General features: G+C 38.6%; 2 protein-coding genes across 5 annotated transcripts in view; one reads left to right on the top strand and one right to left on the bottom strand.

Moving 5' to 3' along the window:
* The first annotated feature begins 3,583 nt into the window (after positions 1 to 3,583).
* NUDT13 (nudix hydrolase 13) lies at positions 3,584 to 22,746 on the top strand. 2 transcript variants are annotated; one of them, XM_005910143.3, is made up of 9 exons: positions 3,585 to 3,716; positions 9,193 to 9,284; positions 12,530 to 12,669; positions 15,293 to 15,427; positions 16,394 to 16,500; positions 18,006 to 18,131; positions 18,250 to 18,361; positions 19,362 to 19,516; positions 20,617 to 22,746. In XM_005910143.3, the coding sequence occupies exons 2-9, from the start codon at positions 9,202 to 9,204 to the stop codon at positions 20,815 to 20,817; spliced, it is 1,059 nt and encodes a 352-aa protein (XP_005910205.1). In that variant the 5' UTR covers positions 3,585 to 3,716; positions 9,193 to 9,201; the 3' UTR covers positions 20,818 to 22,746. The 2 variants fall into 2 exon arrangements, with proteins under 2 accessions (XP_070220654.1, XP_005910205.1); XM_070364553.1 differs by lacking the exon at positions 15,293 to 15,427 and having other exon boundaries at positions 3,584 to 3,716.
* The window catches only part of ECD (ecdysoneless cell cycle regulator), a 33,593-nt gene continuing 28,968 nt past the window's right edge, over positions 18,129 to 22,753 (bottom strand). For 2 of the 3 annotated variants that reach the window (XM_070364549.1, XM_070364548.1), the window contains exon 15: positions 18,129 to 18,712. In XM_070364549.1, coding sequence (XP_070220650.1) covers positions 18,630 to 18,712 — 83 coding nt within the window. In that variant the 3' untranslated portion in view covers positions 18,129 to 18,629. The remainder of the gene's footprint in view (positions 18,713 to 22,753) is intronic. The other variant, XM_070364550.1, reaches the window with a different exon arrangement.

Genomic DNA, 22,753 nt, shown 5'->3' with positions numbered 1-22,753 from the left:
AGGATTCAATGACTTGAGGCTCAATTTGTGCCCTTAAAAGAGTATATGGTATTAAATTATTACATGATCAAACGAAGCCATTGCTTTGAACTTAAGCACACCCTAGGAGAGACAATTTTTACCTGATGACCTAAAAAAACTATGAGGATTCTAGTTACTTACATCACATTTGTTGTATCTACTAAACATGTACTGTAATTGTTAAACATAATTAATGATTTGGCTGAATATTTTAACAGTTTTATTGAGCTATAACTCAAATGACATATAACTTACCCATTTAAAGTATGCAATTCAGTGATCTTTCGTAGGTTCACAGAATTGTGCAACCATCACTACAATCAATTTTACAACATTTTATCACTCCAAAACAACAACAAAATTGTTTCAACCAGTAGTCACTCCCCATTCTCCTCCAACACGTCCCCGATCCCTATCCATGCTGCTGCCGTTGCTGCTGCTAAGTCGCTTCAGTCGTGTCCACTTCTGGGCGACCCCACAGACGGCAGCCCACCAGGCTCCTCCGCCCATGGGATTTTCTAGGCAAGAGTACTGGAGTGGGTCGCCATTGCCTTCTCCGGACCCCACAGGAAACCTCTAACCTACTTTCTATCTCTATCAATTTGCCTATTCTAAACATTTTATATAAATGCAATATGTGGTTTTTTGTGAATAGAGTCACTTAGCATGCTTAATGCTTCACCCGTGTTTTAGTATGTATCGGTACTTCATTTCTTTATGCTGCCAAATGAAATAGTGTTTATGGACATACTGCATTTTGTTTTTCCCTTCATAGTTGATGGACATTTGGATTGTTTCTACTTTGGAGCTATTTTGAATGATATGGCTATTAAATTTGGTGTACAAGTTTTTGTGTGGACATATGTTTTCAATTGTTTTGAGTATATACCCAGGAGTGGAACTGCTGGGTCATTTGGTAACTCTGTGTTTAACTTTTGGAGGAACAGTAAAACCGTTTGCCAAAGCAGCTTTACCACTTATGATCTTGTAAGCAGTTTGTGAGGATTCCATTTTCTCCACATCCTCACCACTCCTTGTCATTATCTGCCCTTTTGATGTGGCCTCCCTCTTGGGTATGAAGTGTTATCTTATTGTGATTTTGATTTGCACATCCCAGATGGCTAATGATGTTCAGCATCTTTTCTTGTCTGTATTAGTCATTTTTGTATCTTCTTTGGAGTAATATCTATCCACATCCTTTGATCATTTTAAAATTCAGTTAGTCGTCTTTTTATTATGGAGTTGTAAGTGTTCTTTACATTTTTTGGATACAAGTCCCTTATTAAATGTATGACTGCCAATACAGTTTTTCTCTATTCTGTGGGTGTTCTTGTCAAGTTCTTGGTGGTACCATTTGCAGCACAAAGGTTTTTAAATTTTGGTGAAGTCCTACTTTTTATTTTGTTGCTTATAGAAACAAGCTACCTGTGATTTGATATGGATGCACTGTATCTGTAGATCAATTAGAGGAATATTGCCATTTCAACAAAATTAAGTCTTCCAATCTATGAATATGAGATTATTTCCAGCATTCCAATGTTTTCCAATATTTTTATTGAGTTTCCTTCCCCATACCTAGTCAGACATAACCCAGGTCTATCGTACATTATGATAGTCAAAGGCACACTGTCTGTCTAGAGTCAGATAGGCTTGAGTTAAAATCCAGCCCTTCTACTGACTAGCTGTATAAATATGGACAAGGTATTTAACTTTTCTAAGCCTCTGTTTTCTCATCTATAAAGTGTAAATAATAATGTATATCATTTAGGATGCAAGAATTAATGATAAATATGTAAAACACTTTGCATAGTGCCTTGAATACAGGAAACAATTAATGTTAGCTATTTGTCTTAGTCTGTTTTGGCTGCTATAACAGAATACCACAGACTGGGAGGCTAGCAAAAAACCAGAAACTTATTTCTCTCAGTTCTGGAGCTAGAGCTGTGGTTTTTAAGATCAGGGTGCTAGCATGGTCAGGTTCCTGTAAGACCTTTTTCGAATTGCAGATTACTTGCTGTGCCTTGTGGTGAAAGGGGCAAGGAAGCTTTCTCAAGCCTGAGAGCATCCATGTCTTTGAGCATAATGGCTCAATCCACATGACCTAATCACCGCCCAAAGACCTCACAGAAAAGTTTAACATTGGGCATCAGGATTTCATCAGGGGTTTGGGGAATGGAAACACTTAGACCATGGCACTATTTTTTTATTATAGCACTTAACACTTAATTGCTAAAAAATATAGTTTTTGATTTTAAAAAATCACCAGAGCCTTAACTTTCTCTAAGCTTGCTTCCTCATTCCTTTGGAATTCACTGACTTTATATCTTGTTTCCCTCAAATTTTCTGTGCCTTCCTTAAGGCTAATGAATCAATCTGATAAGAAGCTTAGGTTTATGTGCTAATAGTAAGGGCCAAAAGAAATAATTGGTCAATTAACTGGAACTACTACTCTTCTTTCCCAGGTAACCTGGTACATATTAACAATGACATTCAAGATTTAATAACTTTTATTATCCCCTACAGTCTAATCACACATAGAGTGATTTTTTTAAAATGTAAGTCAAATCATCTCACTCTCCTGTTCAAACTCTTCTGTAACATCCCATCCTCTCAGAGTAAAAGCCAAAGGCATTACAATAGTTCTGTAAGAACTGTAAGACTTATAAAGTGCTACGTGATCTGGTGCTTGGCTACTCTTTAATCTCATCTCTGCCCACCACGCTTTGTCCTAGACTTTCCTCAAAGCTGCCAGGCACACTTCCCCACTAGGGTCTTGGCATCTGATAATTTTTTTTCTGTCTACAACTCTCTTCCCATAAATACTCACTTGGCTTCCTTCCTCAGCTCCTTCAGGGTCTTTGCTCAAATGACACCTTAGCAATGAGGCAGATATATAAAACAGCAAAATCCTGTGTCTTCTTCTCTTGCTTTATTTTTCTCCCTGACATTTATACCTACTTGATACACTATGTATTTACTTATTTGTTTCTTCCTCTAGAATGTAAGTTACACAGAGGCAGAAATTTTCATTTACCATCTGAGTCACCAGGAAAGCCCTGTTCTATGTAGAAGGATGGGTGTAAAGACTACATTTTTTATTGAAAAATGGATCTAATGGGCTTCCCTGGTGGTTCAGACAGTAAAGAATCTTCCTACAATGGATTGGGAAGATCTCTTGGAGAAGGGAATGGCTACCCACTCCAGTATTCTTGCCTGGAGAATTCCATGGACAGAGGAGCCTGGCTACAGTCCATGGGGTCACAAAGAGTTGGACTGAGCAACTAACACTTCCACTTTCACGGATCTAATGCTAGAATTACCAGAGTAGTCCTCCTGGTAATGAATTTAGATCATAGAAGATCATGCTTTTGACCACCATGGTTGACTATGTAGTTTGAGGGCATAGCAGCATGCCTGGGGATTGAACTACAATTCCCAGAATGCATCCTAAGAGGATTCTGGGAAGTGTGGCAGAAGCATGCTTTTGACAATCATGGTTAATTTTGGAGAGCTTAGCAAGCAGGCATGAGGATTGAACTACATTTCCCAGAGTGCATCTCAAGGAGCATTCTGGGAAGTGTGTCAAAGGCAGCAATCATTCTTTGAGGAAAGAGTCCAACTTCCCTGGAAGACTTGGAGTTCCCTGGTTGTTCGGATTCTTGAGGCCTAGGAAGGCACCCCTAAGAGAATTCAGAGTAAGTACAGTGGACGAGAAACATATTCAGATTCTAAGTGGAAGAAAGATTTTATGAAGAGACAGAACCAGAACTTGAAAAAAGCTCTCTGTCAGATTCTCTTCCTTCTTGCAGAAACCACAGTTATGCATCATAAATTATTGGAGCTATCAGATTAACTCCAGCTAATAATTTTCTGATACTTTTTTGGAGAGTCGTTTAAAAATGGAATTTGTTAACTTCTCTGCATTGTCTGAATTATTTTGAATTAAGGGAGGAACATTTATTTTTTAGAAAGCCAACCACATAGCTGGTCACTGAGAGCTTGAAATGTGTTTCCCAGTGGCTCCACCATTCTCCATGTTTCCCATCCCACTGAGGTCCACAATCATCAAAAGTCAGACTCCCTGAAAAAGACTCTCTCAAACACTACTGAACCTGGCCTCTTCTTAGTAGAAGTAATCACAGAGATTAGAGGTGGACTTTTTTGTCATGCTATAGTGCTTTCTAAATGAATCTTTCATCTGTTAAGATGAACAGGATGAGAAGCATATATGAATCCTTTATTATAGGAGGTTGAGAGAAATTGTTCCGCTTAAGGGCCTTGCCTCATCATTATTTAATAGTTTTTAGTCAAAATAATATTAACTTTTATCTGTATCAGTCTTTTTAAAAAGTTACTTTTAAAAGTACTTTTTAAAAATTATACTTCTTAAAAACTTAAATAGTCCATGAATGTTGGAAGGTGCTTCCTCATGTATTTCTCATCAAAACATGACCTTTGGAGCCAGATAGCTCTGAGTTTTCATCTATTGCTTTCTAGACTGTATCTCAGATTGGTTAACCTCTCAAAGTTTTACCTTCCTCTCTTATAAAATGGAATAAATTCACTTTTTCATTCAGTATATTGTGTTTTTTCTGTGATAGGGACTGTACTAGATGCTGTAGATAGGGAGATGCAGTCCCAGCCCTTAAGGATTTTATAGTCTATTAGAGCTGAGAATTAGGTATGTCAAAATCTGACATAGTAATAATACACTTTAGATCTCTTTTCTCCCTTTCCTTCCGCTGTGAAAAATGAGACAGAAACCAAGCTCCCCAACAAGTTAGGTGACAACTCCAGGTCACAAATTCAGTCAGTGGGAGAGCCAGGAAAAAAGTTTGAGTCTCTCCAGTCCAAGTCTTACTGCCCTGTCCCTTTTTTGCTTTGGAGGAGACATGCATTTGCACTGTAAACAAAACAGAAGGCAGGCCTGAGCTTGTCATCTAAAGTAAAATAAAGGTGCTAATATTTTCTTCTAAGACTAATTTTGTGAATAGTGCATTTTTATCTCCAGTGTGTGATTTGGCATAAAGTATAATAATAGTTGCCAATTCAAACAAAAACAACTATCCTGTTCCTAATGGGGCAATTGAGCAACTGGATGTATTTCATATGCAGCATGTTTTCTAGCTGTAGACCAGTATGTTTACCAAATGTGAGCCCTTGGGTCAATACATTTTGAATAATACATCACACCAAAGACCCCAAAAGTGGAAATCATAAACCATTTCAGAAAAGCAGTAGGAAAATTTTTCCTGCATTAGATTTATAAATAATATAGGGCCATCAGAAATTTTATTTTTATCCAAAAAGTAATTTCACATAGCTTCTTGACTGTTAAGAGTCTTTGTGTGTGTGTGCTGAGCTTCAGTTTGAATGACAATTTCCCAGAGAAAAGCAGTACACCAGTGGTTCCTACAATGCATTTCAGTGGTCATATTATGGAAAATGCTGTAAATATCCTATAATATTTTAAAAATTAGAATGGGCAAAATTAGAGTAAAGGCACAATAAATAACTAAGCACAGGAAATCAAACTGACACTTTACAAAAGGGGAGCTAGTATTATTAAATCTGAAAACACTTTGAATCTCAATAGTGATCAATGAAATATAATATAAAAGTTCTTTTTTTTTTTTTTAACCAGATGCTATCAAACTTTGTAAGTGTAGCAATGTAGAACCATATGATTTTAAAACAAAGTTTGGCCCAGTAGTTCTATGTTGGAGACCTTACCTTAAAGAAGTAATCAGAAAATATCAGCACAGAGGTATTTAGTAGTCTTTTATTTCTGGTAATTTAAAATCAGAGCCACCTAATGTCTAAAATTAGGGGAATATATAGCAAGTAAGGATGGAAGTCTGCTTGGTGTAATACTACGCAGCCAAAAATAAATAGATAAAACTTACAGAAAAAGATGGAAACCTGCTTATGACATGTTTCATGAAAGCAAATTGAAAAAATGTTTACTGATTACAAATATGTAAAGGTCATATGTGCAAAAGACTAGTATATAAATTATATTAATGTGGTGATAATATGGGTGCTCTCACAATTCTGTTTTCTGTATGTCCTGTAATACAATTGTATTAATTTGCTAATTTAAATTATATATTTGAAAGAGGAAAATACAATTAAAGTTGAATTTAAAGGAAATAATTTTCTCTTTTTAAATAGTCTACACTGCTTTTTATATGTATAAAAAGGAGCCGTTTAGAAAAGGTACTAGACTTAATCTTTACTAGATTTATGACTATACCAAAGAAGGTACAATTCTCAGTTAAATTATGTCTTCCTCTTGATTATCAATTCTTTTTAAAAACTACATGAGGAACTTTACTATGTCTTTTACCAGCTCTGAGATCATTAACTTATGAGTCAGCAGGCCATGTAAATCCACAGTTGGCTAAGGTGAATTTAGTAAGCGTTACATTTAGGCAAAACATCAGGCAGCAAAGCACAGTGGGCCACACAGATTAGCCGGTAGTCATAACTACAAACAGCTCTTACAGTATCACCAGAGGAATTCAAAGAACTCACCGAAGAAATTCCCCATGACTCTCAGGGAATGTGATGGAGTGCTACTGGGAACAGTGGCCTGTAGAAAGCTTCACAGTGAAGTTAATCCTGGGAATGTACAAGAAATATGAACACATGGTTAAAAGACTCTTGTAAGTGCAGAAATGTAAAAAGTAAAAATTATGAGTACCCTTTTTAATCCCTATCTCCATATCACTCTCTCAAATTAGTCACCATTAATAGCTTGGCATGTGGATTTCTAGTCATTTTTAAAATAAAAAAATACATATCTAATTAATTCTACTGGCCTGTATATGTATATATCCTTTTCTTTACAAATTAATTAGATAATGCTAAACCAACCAACTACTCTTTGCTTTTCTTAGTAATATATTCTGAATATCTTTCTCTGTTACTACATATGTTTTGTTGTACTGTTATCTTCTTATCTGTTTGTTTTTAGAGCTCTGTTATTCCATTTTATCATAATTTTCAATTAACGTCTTGTATGTATCCTTTTCTTCCTAGGATAAATTCTTAAAAGTGGAATTGCAGGGGAAGGGTGCTTACTGTTACCATTTAATAGATATTTCAAAATTTCCCTCTAAAAATATCATATCAATAACATTCTCAGAGTTGGACTTGAGATAGGAATATTAACTTTAAATTCATTTCCTCCAGGATATCACACCAGTCTTTGGGTTATTAAAATAGAGACTATACTTTTAATATTCTCCTGGAATACTTTGTAGCCCACATATCACAATCTGCCTTCTGTGAAAGCTATATATTTGCTTTCTCTCTCCTGCAAGAGTGCCTTGAGGGCAGGATTTTTATCCTGTACATTATTGTGTCCCCTCAGAAAGCTTGCATAAAGTCAGTACTCAATAAATATTTTGTTGAATGTTGCTTACTAAATATAGTTTACCCTTACATTATAGATTATAGGCAAAGCTGTCCAAGGATTAGTCATCAGTGATTCATAATTATGCAACTGAGAAGTAGGCCTAAATTTTAGACATTCCTTGGTGGTTTAGTGTCAAAACTTGCTTCCCTTGGGCACAGTTAAAAGGGTGTTCAGATAAATTTTAAAAATAAATAAATAAATAAAAGGGTGTTTGGTTATTTAACTATACTGATTTTCTTATTTCTTCTTTGACTTTTTTATTGCTAATGTGAACTGTAGTTTTCATGGAGAATAAAAGGCTTACTGATATACAGTTTAAAAGACGTCCCTTTCTGGAGAATAGATCCTTAAGATATAGAGTTATTTTTCCTCTCACAAAAAGACTAAAAAATAGGAAATATCTTAGATCCATGTGGGTTTGCATAGCTGCCTTTTGAAATATTTTCCTAATGCTTGTGATTTTATATTTTTCTTATCTACAGGATTCTTCTTCATTTTCAAAGGGACTTCATTTTTCACATATTCTGAGAAATTTGGCTACATTAGTCTGGAGACAATCCTAGGCTTACTTGGTCTATTAGTGTAATGCTACCTGCTGTAACCAACTTCAGAATTTCAGTGCCTTAATATAGTAGAAGCTTACGTCTTACTCTGGGGAGTCTTTGCTTGGTGGATGGCTTTTCTCCACGTAGTGATTCAGGGTGGAGAAGGCAATGGCACCCCATTTCAGTAATCTTGCCTGGAAAACCCCATGGGCAGAGGAGCCTGGTAGGCTGCAGTCCATGGGGTCGCTAAGAGTCAGACACGAATGAAGCGGCTTATTGACTTCACTTTCACTTTTCACTTTCATGCATTGGAGAGGGAAATGGCAACCCACTCCAGTGTTCTTGCCTGGAGAATCCCAGGGATGGGGGAACCTGGTGGGCTGCCGTCTTTGGGGTCGCACAGAGTTGGACACGACTGAAGCGACTTAGCAGCAGCAGCAGTGATTCAGGGATCCAGGCTCCTCCATTTAATGGCTCTGCCATTTTGAAGTCATCCAAGCAGATGGGGAAAAGATGGAGAAGGCAAACCCATACTTAAGTGTGCCAGCCTAGAAGAGATACACATCACTTTCAGTAACATTATACTGTTTAGACCTAATTTTAATACCATCAAATAGGAGGAGAGAAATGTGGGCGTTGGCTTGGCAACTACCACCCAGCAAGAATTCCACATTATGAAAGGAGGACCCCAGGATTTTTAGTGGACAGTTATCTGTTTCTCACAACCTGTTAGCTAGGCAGAACAGGTTTTAATTTTGTAGATAGGAAAGAGGTACTGAAAAGTTGGGATTTTCCAGGTGGCGCAGTGGTAAAGAATCTATCTGCCAATGTGGGAGACACAGGAGACTTGGGTTCAATTCCTGGGTCAGGAAGATCCCCTGGAGTAGGAAATGGCAACCCATTTCAGTATTCTTGCCTGGGAACTTCCATGGAGAGAGGAGCTTGGCGGGCTACAGTCCATGGGGTCTCAAAGAGTCAGACATGACTGAGCAACTGAGCACACACACTCTGAAAAGTTGACATCCCACAGCTAGTTAGCAGTAGAGATATAATTTGGAAGCCAGATCATGACTTCTATTCAGTTTATCTTTTCTTAATATTAAAAAGTGATCCTTTTCTGGCTTAAAGTATAACCCTCTTGGTGATTCATTACTTCAAATTGCATGCTCTTTTTTTTTTCTTTTAATTCCTTTTTCTCCTAAGGACCTGACAATGTCCCTGTATTGTGGAACTGCTTGCAGGAGAAAAATTTTTTGGTGCTATAGGCTGCTGTCAACCTATGTCACTAAGACACGGTGAGTTTTGACCAAACTGAGCTCTGATTTTTCTATCTTTGGTCCATTAAAATTATAAAATATACATACCTCAAAATTCTATATTGGGGCTTAAGGATGTATGATTAAGATTTACATGTAAAGATGTTCAATGCAAATTATATATAATTAGAGAATTTCTAAATTTCCAATAATATCTAAAGTGTCTGACATACTTAAATATAAGTTCTTTTTTTAAGGTAATAATATAGTCTTTTCCACTATGGTACCTCTCATGCATAGAACCCTAGTATCTAGTACATAGTAGGCACTGAAATATTGTTGAATGGATGAATGAACAGTAAGGGAGAAATTAAATTATGATACAGCCGTTATGATGGAATTAAAATTTTATTGAATAATAGTTCATTAATGTTGCAGAAAATAAGGTAGGTAACTCCATTCCCTGCATACTACGCTTCCCAAATTCCTTCCCCCAGGAACAAACCTCAGTGAGAGGCAGTCTGGAAAAAAGTATCTACACCAGTACAGGAGGATGAAAAAGGACTTCTTTGTCATCAGTCTGAGCAAATGTAAAATCTGTGAATTTGAAATCACTAGCCTGCTGTCATACAATTTTGGGGTATAAATTTGCACCGTCTATGTGGTGTAGTTCCAAATCCCCAACCTATGAAAAGAATTTAAGTAGCATTTGTAGACCTGCAAAAGCAAACGTAAAACCCCTCTGGAGGGACACACTCACAACCAGAGCTTTTCATGTTGAAAGCTCTCCCATACATGAGCGCCCAGTCCAGAATTTAAAAGCACACAACCAAAATAAATAAATAAATAAATAAAAAATAAAAGCACACAACCATGTACAATCTCATACGAGCAAGAGTGAGAAAACAAAATTGCAATACTTGTTTTAGATATTGACATTTGAGTTATTTGCAGTTCTCAGGCTGAGACCCTGAGAATAATAATAGAATTACTGAATATTCAATCCCGGTTTTGCACCAAAAGAAAAAAAAAAAAAAAGAATTACTGAATAGTCTAAAAACACGAGTGTTAAGGTGATTAAATATATTGAAAATGAATAATAATAATAAAAATAAAATTTTGTCAGTGAAGAATATGGTGTGAAAATGTTAATGTTTAAGAAAAAAAGCCTACAAATTAGTAGATGGAGTCTAAAAGTATTTATTGTACAATTTATTGTATATGTATAAATGGATAATATTAATACATAGTTTGGAGAATTCCAAGGGATAAACAGTGATCATCTCTGAGTGGTGAGATTCTCAATGATTTCCCTTTTTTAAAAAAATTGGTAACTGCATATTCTAATTTCAGTAGAATGACTATTTGTCAACTTTTATAACAAGAAAACAACAGTTGAAGTTTGTTAATCTTAGTGTGTTGTGGTTTCCATACTATTATACTTAAAAGGAGAAAATGCATTTTTAAGTGACTGATTATTGAGGCATAGTTGATTTATTATATGCTTCAGGTGTATAACACAATAATTCAAAATGTTTATAGGTTAAATTCCATTTAAAGTTATTATAAAATGTTGGCTATATTCCCTGTGCTGTACAATATATCCTTATAGCTTATTTTTTATTGAAATACAGTTACTTTACAATGTTTCAGGTGTACAACAAGAAAATGCATTTCTCAAAAACGTGTTCCAATCAAGAAGAATATAAGTTTTTGGATCTCAGTCCCAGGTGCAACGAGACCCTGGGTTTAAGACCTTAACCTGGTTATTTTTGTAGATGTTTTGCTTTTTATGGTCATTAGGGCAAAGCATGGGTTGTACAACTCTTACTGCTTTTTTACAAAGGCACCAGTGTATGTTCTGTTGTTTATATTAATATTTGGTAATGTCTGAGTGCACCTGTCTCTCCTTTGACATACACTGAGTCTTTGTCCCAGGAGATTACAGTCACTCACAATAACTATAAAAATATCTTGAGTATTAAAATCTCAGGTTCCTTTTGTCTTCTGTTTACAAAGAGCTCATTGCAATCGCTTTTATCATACAGTCAAAAATAGGTTTCTAAAGATACCACTGGGCCCTGTTTATCATTTTGCTTTGTAGTTTCACGTGGAGCTAATGCTACTGATGTTACAAAAGCTCCCAGATTCCACAGAAAATATCTGTAAACTGTATTTCCCACTTTAAGTGACAAAATGTACTGTATACCTGAGAGTCTGTTTTAGGGATTTCAACAGTCAAAATCATTATGCTGGGAGTTCCCTGGTGGCTGAGTGGTTAGGCTCATGGGCTTATGCTGCTGTGGCCCAGGGTCAATCCCTGGCCGGGGAACTGACATCCTGCAAGCCATATGGCACAGCCAAACAAACAAAAACAAAACAAAAATCATTATCCCTAAGGCCCCAGAAGGGGAGTCCACATTCAGCCCTCCCCAAACCACACAGACTTTGCCTGATTCCTGAGGCTCTTGAAAGGATAGACTCAGGCCATCTTTAATGAAGGTATAGCACTTGCTCCATTCCTTTTCTTTTTTTTGAGAAACTAATTATAGGATGCTCTTTTTTCTACAGTTTAATTCTGGCTACTGAAAATATTACTTATTAAATAAATGTCAAATATGGCTTCACTTTCATCAGTGGTCCCTTTAGTAGAGATAAGGAGCTAATGGCATCCACTTGGGAGAATAGATGCTTGAAATAAGACTGCATTTAAGATAAAAATTTTATTTTATCATCCCTAGGTTGAAAAGGGGTTTCTGAAGGTATATGTTTGCTCCTTGTCTGCAATAATAAAGTCTGCTCCCATCGCGAGCTTGATGTTTTATCACTGTACTTACTTTCCTTTCCCTCCATGGCATGTAAATTCTTGCCTCACAGCATATTGGCAGAGTACCTTGAGGTTCAATTCAGTAAATATTTATTACTGTTGAAGTTCAAGTCAAATATTTATTGAATTGAGCCATTCAATATGCTAATTACTCAAGATCATAACTAAAACAGACCCTGCCTGCCCTTAAGAAAATTTCAATCTTAGAGGAGACAGATAGATTAATAAATAGAACCATGTAAGTGCAGTCACAGAAGTATGGACAAGGTATACAGTAGGACAAAGGAGGGAATGATCTCCCAGAGTCATATCCTTTTTTAAAGCAATGTAGGATATAAATAAATAAAAAGAAATAACTGTGGTGGGAGAGCAATGCAGGGACATAATTCTCAAAGATGAACGTTGTACAGGAAACTAAGTATGGTTTTGTAATGGTTTGATTATTTCCAAAACACAGGTATTTATGTGAACTGAAAGAAGATGATGATGCATGTAAAAAAGCCCAGCAGACAGGAGCATTTTACCTCTTTCATAACTTGGCTCCTTTGCTTCAGAAATCAGAACATCAATACCTGGCCCCCCAGCATAGCCTATTAGGTAAGCCCAAAGTAGACCAGCCTGTGGCCACTGAACAGAATTCAGTCCATGTTAAATCACTGAGAAGAATCCTCCAACTTTGGAGTTCAAGTTTTTTCCAAATGCTTTGGCCAATTAATCATTTAGTATATAAACGGAATTGCCCAGTTGGATATTTTCTGGTGATGGTATGGGCCTCCAGGTTGCTCAGTGGTCAAGAACCCGCCTACCAATGTAGGATATACAGGTTCAGTCCCTGGGTCAGAAAGATCCCCTGGAGGAGGGCATGGCAACCCACTCCGGTATTCTTGCCCGGAGAATCCCATGGCCAGAGGAGCCTCGCAGGCTACAGTCCATAGGGTCACGAAGAGTCAGACATGACTGAAGAGACTTAGCATGTGCGTACAAACTGTTTAAGATGTGCATCATGACTTAATTTCTCCTTAGAAGGGTCAGAGCTAAACATGAATTAACTTGCTTTGAGATATAATAAGTTTTATATAAATACATAATTTACATATAATTACATATTATACAATTATTGATATATTAATAAGTACATATCATATGATGTGCTTTTAAGGTATATAACTAGAGATATCTAAGCCTTTAGCAATTGGCATTCAAGATGCTACCTTTCAGTTTTACATGATGTCACTACATGTCGTCGTTTCGTCGCTGAGTTTTGGCCAACTCTTTTGCAACCCCATGGATTGTAGCTCACCCGGCTCCTCTGTCCACAGGATTTTCCAGGCAAGAATACTGGAGTGGGTTGCTGCTGGGGACCAGCCCCGGCTGATCCAGGGTATTCGAAGCGGGGACGGGGTCGGCGACCTATTTATTTAAACATTTATCAAAGATATAAAGAGTAATAGAATGAGGATAGCTCAGTAGGAAAATTCAGTGAAGAAAAGAGGCTGAAATAAGGATAGCTCAGTGAGGAAATTCTGTGGAGAAAAGAGGCTGAATAATTCAGCCAGAAGGAAAGAGAAAGAACGACATGGTGAGACCAAGTTTCGGTGAACAAGGCCCGCGCTTTATTTTCCAAAGTAGTTTTTATACCTTAAATTATGCATAGAGGATAATGGGGGAAGGGGTAGAGTCATGCAGCAAGCCAGGCTTTCTTCCTGCAAACTTATCATATGCAAAAGCTTAGGTGATTTGCATCATCTTCTGGCCCGGAGGCCTGTTAACATTTTAAGACCCTTTCTTCAGAAAACTTATTTTTCTCTAAAGGTGATAAGTCAAGCGCCACCCTCCAAAAGCATTAGATGAAGTTGCATTCCTACAGAGCAAAGGTGTGGTGGGCTATAACAAGAAAAAGAATTAACTCAAGGGTCCCAGGTTACAAACATTAAAGCTACTATTTACACCAATTATATTAATCAATACACTGCCAGGGACACAGCAGGTAAGGGATATGGAAACTTAGCAGCAAACATTGGCCCAAAAAGTGAAAATCCTTCACCAATACAATTTCTAATCAATCTTTTAACTGCTCAAAGGAATCTGTATTTAGACAGTTTAGAACATCTCATGCCTCTCACAGCTGGGAGGCTCTGAGCAATCACGTGTGGCTGGAAAAACCTATTCAGGCAGGCTAGAGGACTTCCAAAGGAGTTTGTAGGTTGAAACACTGTCACACCCAGGAATTATTAACTGGAGCTGTAAGCTAACTCTTTTTTCAGAGAGAGGTAGTGGGGGACAGCCCCCCGTAAAGTCAGAGGTGTAGGTGAAAGCACAAAGCAGAAAGTAGGCAGACTCTGGTTTTGGGGGTAGATGCTCGAGAATTTCCAGGGAGACTCCTGAGGCTTGATCCCGCCTTTGCATATGCCAAGCCTCCTTCCTCAAGACCTTTGCCAGGGGCGGAGCTCGCTCCCCGCAGGTTGCCGTTTCCTTCTCCAGGGGATCTTCCCGATCCAGGGATCAAACCCGCATCGCCTACATTGCAGGCAGGTTCTTTACCACTTGTGCCACCTGGGAAGCCCTGTGTCACGATATGCCAACTTCTAAACGCAGTGCCAGGGCCAGATTATGCACTGCATATGTTGGAATACTTTGCTAGTTTCTGGCAGTACATAAGTATATGAGGATGTTTATCACAAGGTACTAAACATTATTTGGAGATAAGCAATGCAATCTTGTATTATGAACAAATAAATATGAATCCTTCATGCACAGAACAGATTTTATCCCAATATAGCACTTGTCTTTACAGACCAGGATCTCAGATGAGGAGTCTACCCTGGCCCATAAAAGCAGCATAATCTGGAGATGAAATTGTAGAACTGCTTTGGTCTACCATTTTAAGTATGACACTTTTTTTTTTTCAGTGCTTTAGTAAGTTAACTATGATGTGTCTTTAAAACTAGGGGATATGCCCCTTTCATGATATAATCATAGAGTAATACAGGATTACACAGAAAGAATTCCTTTAAATTCTTCAGATTGCTGATGGAGGCCAACGGAGGTTAAGTGAGTAGGTCATAATTACACAGCTAATTAGCATGCAGGCAGTGGCTGGGAGCCAGGTGTGCCTACTTCAAGTTGAAGTAGATGGTTTCTAATAAGTCTAGTATGGCTCCTGTGGCTTAATTAAAACCCTGTGTTCCCCCCCCCACCTTTCTCCTTTTGTATTTCTTAGAGTTGGAAAGGCTCCTGAGTAAGTTTGGACAAGACTCACAAATACTAGAAGATTCCGTGCTAATTGGATGCTCAGAAGAGCAAGAAGCATGGTTTGCTCTGGATCTAGGTCTAAATAGCTCTTCTTCCATAAATGGTACATAACATTATTCCTAATGGACACTTCCCAGTGGTTCTTAGGCTTTGGGACTCCACGTGATAAAATTTCAAAGAACATGTTAAGAATACAAAACAACCTCAGTTTTTAAGTTGTTGTTCAGTCGCTAAGTCGTGTCTGACTCTTTGCGACTCTCCTGTGACTGCAAGACGCCAGGCTTCCCTGTCCTTCACTGTATCCGGGAGTTTGCTCAGACTCATGTCCACTGAGTCGGTGAAGCCATCCAATCATAAGCATTTAAGTAAGAACATTAAAAAATACTACCATCTACTATCATCATTACATAAAGGATATTTTTTAATGCTTTCTTTTTCAACTCTATGGTGGTACACAGATGTTTATGATATTATTCTCTCTACCTTCATGTATTTTATATATCTTAAGAAGAAAGAAATGTTTTAAAATTCATGACATTATTATTTGTCTTATCAATATAGGTGAATAAACACATTACCCTGGAGTAGCTCTGAGTCTTCAGACTTGCATTTGCGAACTGGTTTGCTAGAGCTTGTGGCCCTCCATTTTAGGGCATCAGCTGTGAATACAATGATGCTGGAATGAGGTTTAGATAGGGGCTCAAAGGTCCATTTTCATCTTTTTTCCAGGGATAGTGTGTGGCTAGTGCAAATGTCCTTATTGCCCCAAAGAGGATCTTGGGAAACACTATGCTCTAATGTTTCCCAAATCTGCCTGAATATAAGAATCTCCTGGTGCTTGTTAAAAAAAAAAAAAGATTTCTGGGCCTCACTCATCTGCTATTCAGAATCTCCAGGTAGGGGCTTGAGAACTTGAATATTTTTTTATTCTTCCTAGTTGAGTGGCTAGTCGAGTGGCAAACTCATTAGGTGAGTTTGGGAAACACTCTTCTAACAAGATATACTAGAGAGGGTACCCGAGGTAAAGTCTGACGTTTGTTTCATTTCATTCTCTTGTCTAATATTTTAGCTTCCTTACAGAAAGCTGAAATAGAGACAGCCCTCCAGGGGTCTTTCATTAAGCTGACAAAGGCTCTCTTTGAGCTGAATGTGAAGGATGCCTCCTTGCTGTCCACGGTAAATTGATTTCTTGGTTCTGTAGGAAATTTAGTGAAGTAGTGTATATGGGAGGAGAAGGCAATGGCACCCCACTCCAGTACTCTTGCCTGGAAAATCCCATGGACGGAGGAGCCTGGTAGGCTGCAGTCCATGGGGTCACTGAGGGTCGGACGTGACTGAGTGACTTCACTTTGACTTTTCACTTTCATGCCTTGGAGAAGGAAATGGCAACCCACTCCAGTGTTCTTGCCTGGAGAATCCCAGGGACGGGGGAGCCTGGTGGGCTGCCGTCTCTGGGGTCGCACAGAGTCGGACACGACTGAAGCGACACAGCAGCAGCAGCAGCAGCGTATAAGGGAAAGATTTTTTTTTTTATTTCTTTTTTGCAGATCATAGACTTTGGAGAAAGGACACTGTGTTTCTTCTTCTTTTACCCTGTTTTTGTCAGTACCGTTTTCTCCTAAGTGTGTATAGATCTATGGCACTATGATCTATAGGCCTTATAAACATTTTTAATGACCCACAGCATGACATACATATGGTGAGAAGTTACTCTACACTGCCCTAATGACTTTTTCTCCACCTTTGGATTTCACTTGCCGAAATGGCTTTTGACTGTCCATTTAATTGGGCTTCCCAGGTGGCACTAGTGATAAAGAACCCAGCTACTCATGCAGGAGAATGAGAGACTCAGGCTCGGTCCCTGGGTCAGGAAGATTCCCCTGGCAGAGGGCATGGCAACCCACTCAAATTGCCTGGAGAATCCCATGAACAGAGGAGCCTGGCAGGCTATGGTCCCTAGGGTTGCAAAGAGACAGACACGTCGGCAGTGACTTAGCATAGCACAGTACAGCACAGTTGATTAATACTGTTGTGTCAGTTTCAGTAGTACAACAAAGTGATTCAGACATATATATATACACATATCTATTCTTTTTCAAATTCTTTTCCCAGTTCAGTTGTTATATAATATTGGATTGTCCGTTTAAGTTAAAGAGCTATCTCTAAACATTTTTTATTTGCAAAAAAATTCCAGACTTTTTGGGGAGTACATATTGAGGTGTTTTGTTGCTGTTGTTGTTCAGTCACTCAGTCGTGTCCAACTCTTTGCGACCCCATGGACTGTAGCCCGCCTGGCTCTTCTGTCCATTCTTCTCAGAATCATGTAATTCTCCAGGTAAGAATACTGGAGTTGGTTGCCATTTAATTATATAGAAAATGTTTTCTTTTTAAGCTGTGTAATAAGTACACAGGTGTTTATTCTGATACTTTAAAAAAATAATTCATAATACATTTAAAATATGCTTTTTTTAAAAAAAATTCATACTTAAAATGACAGAGGACTATGTTCAGAGAATTTCCTTTATTTTAAAGTTCAAATAATTAATAACCATTTAAAGTAGGTGAGCTGGAAAGGGAATGGCAGTCCCTTTGAATTGCTCTAAATATTAGTAGCCCCAGCACCATTACAGATGAAACCCACATTCCTCCAAACGGTACCAAGTCCATCTTTGTATTCCTAGGCGCAGGCTCTTCTCCGTTGGCATGATGCTCATCAGTTCTGCAGCAGAAGTGGGCAGCCCACCAAGAAGAATGTGTCTGGCAGCAAGCGTGTGTGCCCTTCCAATAACATCATCTATTATCCACAGGTAAGCCTTGCTTTAGAAGGACAATAATCCGGCCAAAAGGCTTTCCTTAGTTACCCATTACGTGGTTTCATTAACGGGCCCTAAAGCCCTGCTGTCTGTTTCCGTCCCCTTTCCCTAGGTGGCACCTGTGGTGATCACTCTGGTGTCGGATGGAACTCGATGCCTGCTTGTCCGCCAGAGTTCCTTTCCCAAGGGAATGTATTCTGCCTTGGCAGGTTTTTGTGATATAGGTAAGGAATTTAGGCATATACAGATAACACTGAAGGAAATGAAAGCTTATCAATAAAATATATATATATATATATTTTTTTTTTGCTGCACTGGGTCTCCGTTGCTGTACTCCAGCTTTCTCTAGTTGTGGTGGATGGGCTTCTCATTGAGGTGGCTTCTCTTGTTGCAGAACAGGACTCTAGGCCACACGGGCTCAGTAGCTGTGGCGGGTGGGCTCGGGAGTTGCAGCTTGCAGGCTCGAGAGCCCGGGCTTAGTAGTTGTGGCACTTAGTTGCCCCGCAGCGTGTCGAATCTTCTCAAACCAGGGACTGAACCCGTGTCCCCTGCATTGGCAGATGGATTCTCAACCACTGGACCACAAGGAATGTTCAATAGTTAGGTATTTTCTTATTGCCAGAGTACTTGGAATCTCAAGCACATTTTCTGTTATATCAAGAAAACTACCTTCTGGCACTATAATTTCCCAATATTTTATAGGCAAATTTTCAAATATAAGCATAATTGGAAGATTTATACTGTCAACACCCATATACTCACCACCTAAATTCGATAATTACTATGCTTATTTTATCACAAATCTGTTCATTCTTCCATCCATCCATTAATCCATCTTATTTTCTGATGCATAGATTGCAGACATTAATATACTTCCTCCTAAATATTTCAGCATACATATTAATATTCTATTAACTAAAATTTAATATTTATTTACAGGCTGTTTTTTTCTCAGCCTATTGCAATAAAATCGGCAATTAAAAAGCTGAGGACAGCAGTAGCCTTTCCGACTCTTATTTTGTGTAACAAACATAGCAGGTTCAAGAACTGGCAGTTCGATACCCAACTCCAGATTTGATTCCTAGCGTAAAGACTCAGAGATTTAGGCCTTTCCCAAGAGTATTTCCTTGATTTTGAAGTCACTTTTATGCTCCTTTTGAAAATGGGCATCTGCATCACCCTTCCTGCTACAGGGCTATCCTGAATTAATCTGAGTACTTATAGGTGAAAGTCTGGAAGAGACTGTCCGGAGAGAAATTGCAGAAGAGGTGGGATTGGAGGTGGACAGACTGCATTACTCTGCATCCCAGCATTGGCCCTTTCCTAACAGCACACTCATGATTGCTTGTCATGCAACCGTGAAACCAGGGCAGACAGAGGTAAGTTCTGGTGCTCTCCTTACGACATATCCTTTGCCTCATCCAAGCTGGCCCACAGTTACCCACTAAGCACCTGCCTCGTCCAGCACTGTCTAGATTATACAAAGATGTGTAAAATAGGATTTATGCCTTTAAGGAATTTACAATCTTATAAGCAAATTCATCATAAAAATTAGGAATGTCAACATGAGCACCATTCTTCCTTGTATATATATCTCAATCATGAGACAATTTACCTTTCGTCATCAGGAAATTAACAATGTTTTACACTGAGTAGGCACACAATAAATATATAAAAGTTAATGACTGATTTCAGAATTGGTCTTATAGTTCAAGTCAGTCAGGATGTTGGGGACTAATAATATAAAATCACAGGAACTTCTGACTGAAAGGGACTTAGATGTTGTCTTATCCAACCTCATCTTGCTCTTTCATAAGTCTTAACAGATTGTGATGTGTTCCCTCTTTGCTGAAGTCTGCCTATTGTGTGCTTTGGTTTCTATACAATAATATCTAACCTATCTCAGTTTCTGTAATAAACTGTGGATGCAGTTTGCATTATTTTGCTTCCTGCAAGGAGGATACTGTGCTTTTGACTATCATTAACACTTACCTTTTAAAGAAGAGTAACACTTTTATGTTTCCTTTTTAGTTATATAATCATTTAGGCACAAAAGGAAACAGTATTATTCATAACTTACATTCAGTGTTAACCACTTTTTTTTTTTGGCTGCACTGCATGGCTCGCAGGATCTTAGTTTCCCGACCAAGGATTGAACCGGGGACATGACAGTGAAAGCACAAAGTCCTAACCACTAGACTGTTAGGAAACCCCCAACCCACTCTTAATACTTTGCTATTTGAACTTCCACGGTTTTTTTTCATGCGTGTGTGTGTTTTAATATCTAAAAAATATACTTAACTCTCTTCCCTTAATTATGGTTATTTTGCTTCTGGACATTATCTAGAATCATCTCCCAGTGAATAAATCCAGATACCATCTTCTAAGATTGCTCAGTTCTGGAACATCTTCTCACCCTTGGCCATTGTACTCTAAGTAGCTTCTAACTTTATATCCTATTTTCCCTTATGCCTTTCAGCTCCAGGTGAACTTGAGAGAACTAGAAGCAGCTGCCTGGTTCAGTCGTGATGAGGTGGCCACAGTCCTGAGGAGAAACAACCCATCTAATCAACAACAGAGTGGGGCTGTCCCATTCTGGTTGCCCCCCAAGTTAGCCATTGCCCACCAACTGATAAAGGAGTGGGTGGAAAAACCGACCTGTTCTCCCCTGCCTGCTTAGCTCAGATCAGGCCACCTGATCAGATAACTCCCTCCTCACGATCTAAGAGGGGCACATCAGAGAACAACTGATGAACAGGAGGTGACAAAGCCCATCCCAGGCCAACCTCGTAAGGCAGAACAGATGGTGAGCCTACAGCAGGACACATCTGCCAGTGTTAACAGAGTTCCTAACCACAGGCAATCAAAAATGCCAAACCCGATCAGATAACAAAAGTCAAAGCAAAAGTTGAATAGTTTGGATCCAGGCCCGTGTTCACTCATTTTCTCCTGTGCTGTGGAAGCAAACATCTTCTGCCATGTGGCTTATCAATGCTGGATTTACACTAACTGCCAAAATGTGCCTGGTATAGTTTCAGTTCAAATTTTATCTTAGTATTAAAAATATATAGCAGATCTCAACTCAGTTACTTTTTATGTTCACAGAATTTTAAAAAGTAGCACAACATTTTTGAATTTGCATAGAGGTAATTGTTTTATATAGTTAAATAAAAGTCATATTTCCTTAAGTCCTTCATCCCAGGAAAGCAGGAATTAAGGTCTTCCTCAAGGTGCTCTGTAATAAATCAGATACAGGGATGTTCTGCTGGTAACTGCATGCCAGCGGGGCTCAAGTGGGTAAGTCAATTGAACCATTTCTTGAGTTTTATGGGATAAACTAAATTTAGGATTTCTCGTCATTCATATATGCCATTCTGTACCTTATCACAGGAGAAAAGCACTGATCTGGAGGAAATGAAATACATTTCTGGCCTCTGTTCAGATGTATTTTTCTATCTTATGAAGTGAGGAAACTGTAGAAAGCGAGAATTGATGGTGGGAGGGAGGGAACTATTAGTGTGAAGTCTGTGTAATGACTAAAGCAGTGTTGGGAAGAAATGCTGTTAGAAGTCTGAGAAGAATAGCTGAGGCAAGAGTCGTATGTTCAGGTACTTTTAGGCAACTAACTAGTGATTAAAGACACTAGTGCCAGAGACCCTAAGATGATTCACACGCCCAAGTCCCACAGGACTAAGTAAAACAGACTCTAGAACTAGAGAGGATGAAGCACTGAATTTCCTTTTGATTCTAAAGGCTGGGATCAATACTCTCACCACTGCCAGCACACCATCACTGCTTTGGGAAAATCAAACTGCTGTCATCGGGAAATGCTGAGGGATAATACGTGATGGGACTCGATTGTCCTGTTGAGATTGGCAGCTTGCCCTGACCTGGGCTGAACCCGGCACACAGAAGGGAAAAAACACTCTAGAAAGAGAGGTCCTGAGATTTCTTCATATCTTGCAGCTAGAAGAAAACAGTTCAGGGTCCGTGAGTAGTACCGCCTCCCAATGTTTTCTATCTCTATGTGGGTGTGTTTGTGACCACATGTGTACATACCCCCAATCTGAAAATACTGATAGAAAGAGGAGTGTACAGAATTCCTGGTTATGAGTTTCTCAACTTACCACGAAGTAACTGTTTACTTTTGGATTAACGTGTTGTTTTGGAAAAGAAAAAATCAGAGTAGTTAATAGGAGGAGCTGCACATTGAACTTTGTTTCCCAGGAGTGACTGGAAAGAGTGCTTTGCTTCTTAGAATTCCAAGGATAACTGAGAGCAGAGGCAAAAGAGGGCAGGGTGGGCTGGGGTCCTAAAAATGGCAGATAAATAAAAGAAACTTTGGTACAGGGCTTACCTGACTGGAGAATATTTTTGTGGCACTGAATCATGAAGGTGCTAAGAATAAAAAGAACCTGATGGGTCCTTGAAGAAGAATAGCAAAAACAGGTAGAACATTCAATTATTTGACACCAGAGGGAGACTGACTCAAGGTCGTTCCTGGTAACTGGAATAAAAAGCAGCTCATTCATTTCTTATGTTTGCCAGTCTACCTTCCTACCTCTACCCAGTATTTAATCCCGAATAAAGATAAACTTAATGTTCCAAACATAGAG

This window comes from Bos mutus, chromosome 28 (assembly GCF_027580195.1).
Source record: "Bos mutus isolate GX-2022 chromosome 28, NWIPB_WYAK_1.1, whole genome shotgun sequence".
NCBI lineage: Eukaryota > Metazoa > Chordata > Mammalia > Artiodactyla > Bovidae > Bos > Bos mutus.
The sequence above is the reverse complement of the archived record's forward strand: the minus strand, read 5'-3'. Positions and strand labels throughout refer to the sequence as shown.